General features: G+C 45.4%; 1 protein-coding gene across 1 annotated transcript; it reads left to right on the plus strand.

The window, feature by feature from the left end:
• Positions 1-5,236: 5,236 nt before the first annotated feature.
• LOC140346161 (brefeldin A-inhibited guanine nucleotide-exchange protein 2-like) lies at positions 5,237-13,966 on the plus strand (the record flags this gene model as incomplete). The annotated part of the gene is made up of 5 exons (XM_072432333.1): positions 5,237-5,545; positions 10,373-10,403; positions 11,230-11,353; positions 11,451-11,597; positions 13,787-13,966. Coding segments are annotated over exons 1-5 (663 nt in total), but the record flags the coding sequence as incomplete, so codon positions are not given.
• Positions 13,967-14,304: the final 338 nt, after the last annotated feature.

Below are 14,304 nucleotides of genomic sequence, written 5' to 3' on the forward strand. Positions count from 1 at the left end.
CAAACACCTCCTCCAACACCTCCTCCAACACCTCCTCCAACACCTCCTCCAACACCTCCTCCAACACCTCCTCAAACACCTCCTCCAACACCTCCTCCAACACCTCCTCCAACACCTCCTCCAACACCTCCTCAAACACCTCCTCCAACACCTCCTCCAACACCTCCTCCAACACCTCCTCAAACACCTCCTCCAACACCTCCTCCAACACCTCCTCCAACACCTCCTCCCACACTCCAACACCTCCTCCCACACTCCAACACCTCCTCCCACACTCCAACACCTCCTCAAACACCTCCTCCAACACCTCCTCCAACACCTCCTCCAACACCTCCTCCAACACCTCCTCCAACACCTCCTCCAACACCTCCTCCAACACCTCCTCCAACACCTCCTCCAACACCTCCTCAAACACCTCCTCAAACACCTCCTCCAACACCTCCTCCAACACCTCCTCCAACACCTCCTCCAACACCTCCTCCAACACCTCCTCCAACACCTCCTCCAACACCTCCTCCAACACCTCCTCAAACACCTCCTCCAACACCTCCTCCAACACCTCCTCCAACACCTCCTCCAACACCTCCTCAAACACCTCCTCCAACACCTCCTCCAACACCTCCTCCAACACCTCCTCAAACACCTCCTCCAACACCTCCTCCAACACCTCCTCCAACACCTCCTCCCACACTCCAACACCTCCTCCCACACTCCAACACCTCCTCCCACACTCCAACACCTCCTCAAACACCTCCTCCAACACCTCCTCCAACACCTCCTCCAACACCTCCTCCAACACCTCCTCCAACACCTCCTCCAACACCTCCTCCAACACCTCCTCCAACACCTCCTCCAACACCTCCTCCAACACCTCCTCCAACACCTCCTCCAATACCTCCTCAAACACCTCCTCAAACACCTCCTCAAACACCTCCTCCAATACCTCCTCAAACACCTCCTCCAACACCTCCTCAAACACCTCCTCCAACACCTCCTCCAACACCTCCTCCAACACCTCCTCCAACACCTCCTCAAACACCTCCTCCAATACCTCCTCAAACACCTCCTCCAACACCTCCTCCCACACTCCAACACCTCCTCCAACACCTCCTCCAACACCTCCTCCAACACCTCCTCCAACACCTCCTCCCACACTCCAACACCTCCTCCCACACTCCAACACCTCCTCAAACACCTCCTCCAACACCTCCTCAAACACCTCCTCAAACACCTCCTCCAACACCTCCTCCAACATCTCAAACATTCCTCAGGAGCTCACACCTGTGTCAGATCCTCCTCCTGCAGGAGCTCACACCTGTGTCAGATCCTCCTCCTGCAGGAGCTCACACCTGTGTCAGATCCTCCTCCTGCAGGAGCTCACACCTGTTTTGATGACGTTTATGATGTCACTTCCTGGTTTGACTGTAAACAAGGGCCAAAGTCCATCTAAACTCACATTATATTTATGATTGACACATAATTAGATGATTACAGCAACAACATGTTTATTGAGTTAAAAGACATTTAAACTGTTGGAGCGGCGCGTTTTGATGACATCACAGAGGGACTCCACCCATTTCAAACTATGATCATGATTCACAAACAAACAAACAAACAAACAAACAAACAACAACGTGATTGTGAAAAGATGAAGAATATTTAGATCTTTTAAAATGTTGAAATATTTTTGTAACAACACATTCTGTTTTTCAAAATGTGAAGGATTTTATCTGTTTTATCTCTTTTATTTGATGCATTTTGATAAAATAATAATAATAATAATAATAATAATAATAATGGTATTTTCTGGGACAAAAAGTGATGGTTTGTTTTAGTCCTGGTTTAGTCCTGGTTTAGACCTGGTTTAGTCCTGGTTTAGTCCTGGTTTAGACCTGGTTTAGTCCTGGTTTAGACCTGGTTTAGTCCTGGTTTGGACCTGGTTTAGTCCTGGTTTAGACCTGGTTTAGTCCTGGTTTAGACCTGGTTTAGTCCTGGTTTAGACCTGGTTTAGACCTGGTTTAGACCTGGTTTAGTCCTGGTTTAGACCTGGTTTAGTCCTGGTTTAGTCCTGGTTTAGTCCTGGTTTAGACCTGGTTTAGTCCTGGTTTAGTCCTGGTTTAGTCCTGGTTTAGACCTGGTTTAGTCCTGGTTTAGACCTGGTTTAGTCCTGGTTTGGACCTGGTTTAGTCCTGGTTTAGTCCTGGTTTAGTCCTGGTTTAGACCTGGTTTAGTCCTGGTTTAGACCTGGTTTAGACCTGGTTTAGACCTGGTTTAGACCTGGTTTAGTCCTGGTTTAGACCTGGTTTAGACCTGGTTTAGTCCTGGTTTAGACCTGGTTTAGTCCTGGTTTAGTCCTGGTTTAGTCCTGGTTTAGACCTGGTTTAGTCCTGGTTTAGACCTGGTTTAGTCCTGGTTTAGTCCTGGTTTAGTCCTGGTTTAGACCTGGTTTAGACCTGGTTTAGACCTGGTTTAGTCCTGGTTTAGACCTGGTTTAGTCCTGGTTTAGACCTGGTTTAGTCCTGGTTTAGTCCTGGTTTAGTCCTGGTTTAGTCCTGGTTTAGACCTGGTTTAGACCTGGTTTAGTCCTGGTTTAGTCCTGGTTTAGTCCTGGTTTAGACCTGGTTTAGACCTGGTTTAGACCTGGTTTAGTCCTGGTTTAGACCTGGTTTAGACCTGGTTTAGTCCTGGTTTAGTCCTGGTTTAGTCCTGGTTTAGACCTGGTTTAGACCTGGTTTAGACCTGGTTTAGTCCTGGTTTAGTCCTGGTTTAGTCCTGGTTTAGACCTGGTTTAGACCTGGTTTAGACCTGGTTTAGTCCTGGTTTAGTCCTGGTTTAGTCCTGGTTTAGACCTGGTTTAGTCCTGGTTTAGTCCTGGTTTAGTCCTGGTTTAGTCCTGGTTTAGACATGGTTTAGTCCTGGTTTAGTCCTGGTTTAGTCCTGGTTTAGACCTGGTTTAGTCCTGGTTTAGTCCTGGTTTAGACCTGGTTTAGTCCTGGTTTAGACCTGGTTTAGACCTGGTTTAGACCTGGTTTAGACCTGGTTTAGACCTGGTTTAGTCCTTGGTCTTGTTTGCTCATGACCTGTTGTAGAAGAATGTGTCACATTAATAATTCACCCGAGTCGTTCATGAAGCTCAGAGTTAGAAACAAAGTGGACAAACACAACCAGGTCTAAACCAGGACTAAACCAGGTCTAAACCAGGACTAAACCAGGTCTAAACCAGGTCTAAACCAGGACTAAACCAGGTCTAAACCAGGTCTAAACCAGGTCTAAACCAGGTCTAAACCAGGACTAAACCAGGTCTAAACCAGGTCTAAACCAGGTCTAAACCAGGACTAAACCAGGTCTAAACCAGGTCTAAACCAGGTCTAAACCAGGTCTAAACCAGGTCTAAACCAGGTCTAAACCAGGTCTAAACCAGGACTAAACCAGGTCTAAACCAGGACTAAACCAGGACTAAACCAGGTCTAAACCAGGACTAAACCAGGACTAAACCAGGACTAAACCATGTCTAAACCAGGACTAAACCAGGACTAAACCAGGACTAAACCAGGACTAAACCAGGTCTAAACCAGGACTAAACCAGGACTAAACCAGGACTAAACCAGGTCTAAACCAGGACTAAACCAGGACTAAACCAGGTCTAAACCAGGTCTAAACCAGGTCTAAACCAGGTCTAAACCAGGACTAAACCAGGTCTAAACCAGGTCTAAACCAGGACTAAACCAGGACTAAACCAGGACTAAACCAGGACTAAACCAGGACTAAACCAGGTCTAAACCAGGTCTAAACCAGGTCTAAACCAGGACTAAACCAGGACTAAACCAGGACTAAACCAGGACTAAACCAGGACTAAACCAGGACTAAACCAGGTCTAAACCAGGACTAAACCAGGTCTAAACCAGGACTAAACCAGGACTAAACCAGGTCTAAACCAGGTCTAAACCAGGACTAAACCAGGACTAAACCAGGACTAAACCAGGACTGTAAACACTGTATTATTGTTCGCTCTTTTCAATCATTTAGATTGCATTATTTAGATTTTAATTTATTTTCTGCAGATTTTGTACTTTGGGACTGGGATTGTAACCACGGCAATACTGTAATTTATTCTCTGATCGTGTTGTTTTTATGTAAATGTTTCATGGATTTATTTTTATAAATGATATTTGTCCTTTAGATTTCAGATTGAACAGAAGGTACTTTATTTTTACTGTGAATTATTGTCTTAAAAGATCAAATCTCCAGGATTAAACGAGCTTTTATTACAAAGACATGAAATAAAATGTCAAAGTTTCATCAACATTTTATTCACAAATATTCTCTCCAGAAGCTTCAGATTGAAGCTGATGCACAAACTGCACATTTGATCTTGAGTCAAAACTAAAGTGTATTTTAATTATTATGACACTGATTCTTTTGTATTTTCACCTCGATCTTTGCTCCTGAAAATAGATTTTATAACGATATAATGTCAGTATTTTCTCAATGAAGTTTTCTACACTGTAAATGAAGTGTTCACTGTGATCGACCAATAAAGAGTCATAATCCTGTTTATTACAGACAAAGCTCGTTATTAAAGTCCTGCTCATGAGGAGAAATGTCCCAGATTGTTCTGTAAATGGAAGCTCATCAGGAACAGGAAGTCAAAGTTTACAAATGGACAAAATACAAACTTCAATTCGATTAATTAATTAAATTACAAAACAGCTTTGATTCTTATGTTGCCTCGATGATTTGTTTGATTGACATATGTCATTAAAAACAGGTGATCGTGTGAAGCTTAACTCGAGTTTATCTCCTTCATAAACCAGAGACAAACGGACTGCAGCGCCCCCTGCTGGACATGGCACACACGGACATTTGAATCATTACTAAATACAGGCCACATATGAAACAGAGGCAGCTTTATGTTTTTATTTAAAACATAATTTTGTTTTAGTTTAGCTAAAACGTCACACAACAGATATAACTAGTTAGTTCAGATGTCACGTGCTTTTAAGATATGTATTTAAGTCAAATGTGTTGCACAAATAAAGTTGTATTATTATTTATATTGTCTTATTATGCCTGTTATTCATGGATGTATTATATGATTTTTTATTAGGACAATAGCTTTTATTCCATTCTTCTTCCGCATACGTCATCCCGCACGGCGCACGCCCCGCACGCGCTCCAGCTGAGAGTCACGTGACCGTGCGTCAGCGTCATGGCGGCCCTTGAGCAGTAACAGATCCTGGAGCCGAGCGCAGTGTCTCCTCCTCCCGCCGCACTCGTCCCGCTCCGCCGCCGCTGTCCCGCGGCTCTGTCCCCGGCCCCGAGGCTCCAGGAGGACGGCCTGAGCGCGGAGCCTGAGCCCGAGACATGCTCCAGCGGCCCCGGCCTCCTCCGCACGCCACACCGCCGCTTCCCCGAGAGCGAGAGGCCCAGAGCCGCAGAACCAAAAGCATGTTCCTGTCCCGAGCCCTGGAGAAGATCCTGTCCGACAAAGAGCTGAGGCGGAGCCAGCACGGGCCCCTGCGGACGGCCTGCCAGGTGGCCCTCGGTACGGACGGGGCCCCTCCGTTTGTGGGCTTTTTATTCAGCTTTTAATTCACACGCGGGAGTTTTGAGAGAGTCAGCTGTTAGCATTAGCATTAGCACCTTTAGCTGACGGTCCCTTGGCTCTGTTGTGTTTACACGTCATTGCAACGGCTTTTCTGTGACGTACGTGTGCAAACGACCACGTCCTGCTCACGCGCGCGGCTGTGCGCGGGTCATTGTGCAGTTTAGTTTGAGTTAAAACAGTCCAGAAGAACACGTGTACAATCATGACACTGTTGACCATGTTTCAGATGCAGGTTTGACAGGTTTATTCAAGGCGTTTCTGACGGAACAGAACTTAAACAAACAGAAAGGAGTCATAACGGGCCAAAAATGAATATATAATGTTCAGAACCGACCGAAAACTAACATCAAGGGTTCATAAAAGACCCAAAACAAGTCTAAGGGTTCCAAAAAGGCAAAAGACAAACCTAAAGCGTTCATAAGGAGACAAAAGGTGTTTGTAACAGGCCTAAAACGAACTAAAATGCTTCATAAAAGGCAGAAAACAAAGCTCAAAGGGTTAATAACAGAACAAAAACAACCTCAGAAGAACCTCCCGGACACGAGCGACATCATCTAAAGTAAAGAGCCTGAGCGTTTATCATCTTTATGTCACTTCAACACGCGGCAATGCTAAAAACGATCATAAATACTCTTAAAACGTCGTTCAAAATGTGCTATAAATACACCTCAGTCTGTTTAAGGAACTCATTCATTTTAGTGATTTCATTTAATTGGTTGAATAAACCGATGACTGGACAAGTCAACACTAAACACAGACGTTAATGTTGGTCTGGACTAAACAGGCTCTAAAAAGAGCCTTTGAAACAGAGAATCCTTTGCCCAGGTCAAAGGTCACCTGCTTGAATAAACACATTCATAAACATTCTCTCCAGAAGCTTCTGTCACCGACTTAAACCTTCATTTGATTCAAATGTGTTCAGTCCGTGTTCAGTACATCACGTGTACATCACGTTTACATCACGTTTACATCACGTTTACATCACGTGTACATCACGTGTACATCACGTGTACATCACGTGTACATCACGTGTACATCACGTTTACATCACGTTTACATCACGTTTACATCACGTGTACATCACGTGTACATCACGTGTACATCACGTGTACATCACGTTTACATCACGTTTACATCACGTGTACATCACGTTTACATCACGTTTACATCACGTTTACATCACGTTTACATCACGTGTACATCACGTTTACATCACGTTTACATCTCGTTTACATCACGTTTACATCACGTGTACATCACGTTTACATCACGTTTACATCACGTTTACATCACGTTTACATCACGTTTACATCTCGTTTACATCACGTTTACATCTCGTTTACATCTCGTTTACATCACGTGTACATCACGTGTACATCACGTGTACATCACGTTTACATCACGTTTACATCACGTTTACATCACGTGTACATCACGTGTACATCACGTGTACATCACGTTTACATCACGTTTACATCACGTTTACATCACGTGTACATCACGTTTACATCACGTTTACATCACGTTTACATCACGTGTACATCACGTTTACATCACGTTTACATCTCGTTTACATCACGTTTACATCACGTGTACATCACGTTTACATCACGTTTACATCACGTTTACATCACGTTTACATCTCGTTTACATCACGTTTACATCTCGTTTACATCTCGTTTACATCACGTGTACATCACGTGTACATCACGTGTACATCACGTGTACATCACGTGTACATCACGTTTACATCACGTTTACATCTCGTTTACATCACGTTTACATCACGTGTACATCACGTGTACATCACGTGTACATCACGTTTACATCACGTTTACATCACGTTTACATCACGTTTACATCACGTTTACATCACGTTTACATCACGTGTACATCACGTTTACATCTCGTTTACATCACGTTTACATCACGTGTACATCACGTGTACATCACGTGTACATCTCGTGTACATCACGTTTACATCTCGTTTACATCACGTTTACATCACGTTTACATCACGTTTACATCACGTGTACATCACGTGTACATCACGTGTACATCACGTTTACATCACGTGTACATCACGTTTACATCACGTTTACATCACGTTTACATCACGTTTACATCACGTTTACATCACGTTTACATCTCGTTTACATCACGTTTACATCACGTTTACATCACGTTTACATCTCGTTTACATCTCGTTTACATCACGTTTACATCACGTTTACATCACGTTTACATCTCGTTTACATCTCGTTTACATCACGTTTACATCTCGTTTACATCACGTTTACATCACGTTTACATCACGTTTACATCACGTTTACATCACGTTTACATCATGTTTAAATCTCGTTTACATCATGTGTACATCTCGTTTACATCACGTTTACATCACGTTTACATCATGTTTAAATCTCGTTTACATCATGTGTACATCTCGTTTACATCACGTGTACATCATGTTTACATCATGTTTACATCATGTGTACATCATGTTTACATCATGTGTACATCATGTGTACATCATGTTTACATCATGTTTACATCTTGTTTACATCACGTGTACATCATGTTTACATCATGTTTACATCTCGTTTACATCACGTGTACATCATGTTTACATCTCGTTTACATCACGTGTACATCTCGTTTACATCACGTGTACATCTCGTTTACATCACGTGTACATCATGTTTACATCATGTGTACATCATGTTTACATCATGTGTACATCATGTGTACATCATGTTTACATCATGTGTACATCATGTTTACATCTCGTTTACATCACGTGTACATCTCGTTTACATCACGTGTACATCTCGTTTACATCACGTGTACATCATGTTTACATCATGTGTACATCATGTTTACATAACGTGTACATCATGTTTACATCTCGTTTACATCACGTGTACATCATGTTTACATCTCGTTTACATCACGTGTACATCTCGTTTACATCACGTGTACATCATGTTTACATCATGTTTACATCATGTTTACATCTCGTTTACATCACGTGTACATCATGTTTACATCATGTGTACATCATGTTTACATCTCGTTTACATCACGTGTACATCATGTTTACATCTCGTTTACATCACGTGTACATCACGTGTACATCACGTTTACATCTCGTTTACATCACGTGTACATCATGTTTACATCTCGTTTACATCACGTGTACATCACGTGTACATCATGTTTACATCTCGTTTACATCACGTGTACATCATGTTTACATCTCGTTTACATCACGTGTACATCACGTGTACATCACGTTTACATCTCGTTTACATCACGTGTACATCATGTTTACATCATGTGTACATCATGTTTACATCATGTGTACATCATGTGTACATCATGTTTACATCATGTTTACATCTCGTTTACATCACGTGTACATCATGTTTACATCACGTTTACATCTCGTTTACATCACGTGTACATCATGTTTACATCTCGTTTACATCACGTGTACATCTCGTTTACATCACGTGTACATCTCGTTTACATCACGTGTACATCATGTTTACATCATGTGTACATCATGTGTACATCATGTGTACATCATGTGTACATCATGTTTACATAACGTGTACATCATGTTTACATCTCGTTTACATCACGTGTACATCATGTTTACATCTCGTTTACATCACGTGTACATCTCGTTTACATCACGTGTACATCATGTTTACATCATGTGTACATCATGTTTACATCTCGTTTACATCACGTGTACATCATGTTTACATCTCGTTTACATCACGTGTACATCTCGTTTACATCACGTGTACATCATGTTTACATCATGTTTACATCACGTGTACATCATGTTTACATCACGTGTACATCATGTTTACATCATGTGTACATCATGTTTACATCTCGTTTACATCACGTGTACATCATGTTTACATCTCGTTTACATCACGTGTACATCACGTGTACATCATGTTTACATCTCGTTTACATCACGTGTACATCACGTGTACATCATGTTTACATCTCGTTTACATCACGTGTACATCATGTTTACATCATGTGTACATCACATGTACCTCACGTGTTATAGACTTCAGAGTGTTCCACACGTGAATCATGAACAGATCAATGATGAAAAGGCCTTAGTTCTTTTATTACTTGGTTTACGGATCCGCCATATATAAATTATCTTTTTTTTATTATAAAATACGGCCGACAAAACAAAATAGCTTTAAATTGAATGTAAAAAGCGGAATTAAGTCAAAAGACGAGCGCGTGAAGCAATTTCTCGCCAAACTCCTGCGGGAGTCTGTGACGGAGCGGGTCTGTCCCCCCGGGGAGAGCGGGTCTGTCCCGGGGAGAGCGGTTCTGTCCCCCCGGGGAGAACGGGTCTGTCCCCCCGGGGAGAGCGGGTCTGTCCCGGGGAGAGCGGTTCTGTCCCCCCGGGGAGAACGGTTCTGTCCCCCCGGGGAGAACGGGTCTGTCCCCCCGGGGAGAACGGGTCTGTCCCGGGGAGAACGCCATTATGTCGCTAATACACATTTTAAACCCGTTTAGCACATTTTCTTCAGTGTGTTCTGCCGTGACTGGGCGAGTGGAGGAGGAGCACACTTAAGTGTCAGTTCTGTCTGTCTAAAACATGCTAAATCTACTGTTAAACGCTCCTCGAGGAGGAGGAGGGTTTATCTCATGTTGGTCCAGTTCTGGTCACGTTCTCAGGATCTTTTACATTTTCCTGATTCACTTTTTCTGTTTCAGATGAAATCAAGGCTGAGCTCGAGAAGCAAAAGTAAGTGTCATTTTGTTTGTGTTTGAATTTACTGTGAAAGAAGTGTTCATGAGTCCAACAGAGGGGTGTGGCCTCCTGCCTGAGGGTGTGGCCTCCTGCCTGAGGGTGTGGCCTCCTGCCAGAGGGGAGTGGCCTCCTGCCTGAGGGGAGCAGCCTCCTGCCAGAGGGGAGTGGCCTCCTGCCTGAGGGGAGTGGCCTCCTGCCAGAGGGGAGTGGCCTCCTGCCAGAGGGGGGAGTGGCTTCCTGGGTCCATATCCTCTGCAGCAGGAAGTACATCCTCTGCAGCAGGAAGTACATCCTCTGCAGCAGGAAGTACATCCTCTGCAGCAGGAAGTACATCCTCTGCTGCAGGAAGTACATCCTCTGCAGCAGGAAGTACATCCTCTGCTGCAGGAAGTACATCCTCTGCAGCAGGAAGTACATCCTCTGCAGCAGGAAGTACATCCTCTGCTGCAGGAAGTACATCCTCTGCAGCAGGAAGTACATCCTCTGCAGCAGGAAGTACATCCTCTGCAGCAGGAAGTACATCCTCTGCAGCAGGAAGTACATCCTCTGCAGCAGGAAGTACATCCTCTGCTGCAGGAAATACATCCTCTGCTGCAGGAAGTACATCCTCTGCAGCAGGAAGTACATCCTCTGCAGCAGGAAGTACATCCTCTGCAGCAGGAAGTACATCCTCTGCAGCAGGAAGTACATCCTCTGCAGCAGGAAGTACATCCTCTGCAGCAGGAAGTACATCCTCTGCAGCAGGAAGTACATCCTCTGCTGGTCCTTCTGGATGAGGGAGCTGAACTAACCCAGATCTTTTGGCCGTGTCCTGGTGCAGAGATGGGACGGTGGTGCCGCCCAGAGCAAACTATATCGAGGCGGATAAATATGTGCTGCCGTTTGAGCTGGCCTGTCAATCAAAGTCTCCACGCATCGTCAGCACGTCCCTGGACTGTCTGCAGGTGAGAGCCACTTTAGATTTATAGATCATATAATACATAGAATGGTAATAATAATATATTGCAGGTGAGATAAGTCTTTGATATTGTTGTTTGGCAGAAGCTGATTGCGTACGGACACATCACAGGAAACGCTCCCGACGGCAAAACCCCAGGAAAGAGGCTCATCGACCGCCTAGTGGAGACGGTCTGCAACTGCTTCCAGGGGCCTCAGACGGACGAAGGCGTTCAGCTGCAGATCATAAAGGTACAGACTAAACGTGAACGCAGTCTTCGTCCTGGTTTAGACCCGTTTAGTACTCGTCTAGTCCTAGTTAAGTTCTGGACTGGTCGTTTGGAGATGTTTGTTCCAACGTTCGTAAAGAAAACTCATGTGTTCAAAAAGCTGCTACAGTTCCATATATTAGCTCCAATGGATTCTCAATGGGGATGAGGAGTTAGCGCTAGCCTCAGAGGAGTTAGTGTTAGCCTCAGAGGAGTTAGTGTTAGCCTCAGAGGAGTTAGCGCTAGCCTCAGAGGAGTTAGTGTTAGCCTCAGAGGAGTTAGCGCTAGCCTCAGAGGAGTTAGTGTTAGCCTCAGAGGAGTTAGCGCTAGCCTCAGAGGAGTTAGCGCTAGCCTCAGAGGAGTTAGTGTTAGCCTCAGAGGAGTTAGCGCTAGCCTCAGAGGAGTTAGCGCTAGCCTCAGAGGAGTTAGCGCTAGCCTCAGAGGAGTTAGCGTTAGCCTCAGAGGAGTTAGCGTTAGCCTCAGAGGAGTTAGCGCTAGCCTCAGAGGAGTTAGCGCTAGCCTGAGAGGAGTTAGCGTTAGCCTCAGAGGAGTTAGCGTTAGCCTCAGAGGAGTTAGCGTTAGCCTCAGAGGAGTTAGCGTTAGCCTCAGAGGAGTTAGCGTTAGCCTCTAGCGTTACTCTCTTGGCTAAAGTTGTGTCAGTGACTCGTCGGCAGTAGAAAATGCCCAAAACACAAAACTTTGGTCTTTCCATTTTCAGTGAGATGTTTTTCAGGACACACGGTCAGTGAGTCATGTGACTGAAGTCATGTGACTGAGAACACAAAGCACATCCTGGAGTCTTAAGTCTGTGGACAATGGATTTACTAAACAAACTGTTCACCTCAGACATCGCACATGTTTTTGAATCGACATAAAACAATGCCAAACGGCGCTTTGTTAGGCTACTGTAGGCTTCAGCTTACATAGGCCTACAGCAGGCTTCAGCTTACATAGGCCTACAGCAGGCTTCAGCTTACATAAACCTACTGTAGGCTTCAGCTTACATAGGCCTACAGCAGGCTTCAGCTTACATAGGCCTACAGCAGGCTTCAGCTTACATAAACCTACAGCAGGCTTCAGCTTACATAGGCCTACAGCAGGCTTCAGCTTACATAAACCTACAGCAGGCTTCAGCTTACATAGGCCTACAGCAGGCTTCGGCTTACATAAACCTACAGCAGGCTTCAGCTTACATAGGCCTACAGCAGGCTTCGGCTTACATAAACCTACAGCAGGCTTCAGCTTACATAAACCTACAGCAGGCTTCAGCTTACATAGGCCTACAGCAGGCTTCGGCTTACATAAACCTACTGTAGGCTTCAGCTTACATAAACCTACTGTAGGCTTCAGCTTACATGGGCCTACAGCAGGCTTCCGCTTACATAAACCTACAGCAGGCTTCCGCTTACATAAACCTACTGTAGGCTTCAGCTTACATAGACCTACAGCAGGCGTCCGCTTACATAAACCTACTGTAGGCTTCAGATTAAATAGGCCTGCTGTAGGCTTCATCTTACATGGGCCTACAGCATGCTTCAGCTTACATAGGCCTACTGCAGGCTTCAGCTTACATAGACCTACTGTAGGCTTCAGCTTACATAGGCCTACAGCAGGCTTCAGATTAAATAGGCCTGCTGTATGCTTCAACCCACATAGGCCTACAGCAGGCTTCAGCCTACATAAACCTACTGTAGGCTTCGGCTTACATAGGCCTACAGCAGGCCCCACCATACATGGGCCTACTGTAGGCTTCAGCTTACATAGGCCTGCTGTAGGTTTCAGCTTACATAGGCCTACTGTAGGCTTCAGCTTGCATAGGCCTACAGCTGGCTTCAGCTTACATAGGCCTAAACACTTCATAAGGACCTAAAGTAGAGCCAAACACAGTGCTAAAAGTGTTTGTATATTGTGTCCATTTGGCTAAGCTCCGTGTAAGACAAATGTTCTCCTGTCCTCCCGTAGGCCCTCCTGACCCAAGACAAATGTTCTCCTGTCCTCCCGTAGGCCCTCCTGACCCAAGACAAATGTTCTCCTGTCCTCCCGTAGGCCCTCCTGACCCAAGACAAATGTTCTCCTGTCCTCCCGTAGGCCCTCCTGACCCAAGACAAATGTTCTCCTGTCCTCCCGTAGGCCCTCCTGACCCAAGACAAATGTTCTCCTGTTCTCCCGTAGGCCCTCCTGACCACGGTGACGTCCCCGCACATTGAGGTCCATGAGGGGACCGTCCTCCTGACCGTCAGGACCTGCTACAACATTTACCTGGCGAGTCGTAACCTGATTAACCAGACCACGGCCAAAGCCACTTTGACCCAGATGCTGCACGTGATCTTCACCAGGATGGAGCACCAGGCTGTGAGTGTGAGACATGTGACCTGCTGCTCCTGCTGCTCCTGCTGCTCCTGCTGCTCCTGCTCCTCCTGCTCCTGCTGCTCCTGCTCCTCCTGCTGCTCCTGCTGCTCCTCGTGCTGCTCTCCTGCTGCTGCTCCCGCTGCTCCTCTTGCTGCTCTTCCCGCTGCTCCTCCTGCTGCTCCTCCCACTGCTCCTCCTGCTCCTCCCACTGCTCCTCCTGCTCCTCCCGCTGCTCCTCCTGCTGCTCCTCCTGCTGCTCCTCCTGCTGCTCCTCCCCCAAATGTACCAAAAATGCATTGAGAGATAGGAAATGACAAAAAAATAATCTCATTGTAGAATCA

Source organism: Eucyclogobius newberryi, unplaced genomic scaffold (genome assembly GCF_026437365.1).
Source record: "Eucyclogobius newberryi isolate DKJ021-1_F unplaced genomic scaffold, fEucNew1.0.hap1 SCAF_582, whole genome shotgun sequence".
Classification (NCBI taxonomy): domain Eukaryota; kingdom Metazoa; phylum Chordata; class Actinopteri; order Gobiiformes; family Gobiidae; genus Eucyclogobius; species Eucyclogobius newberryi.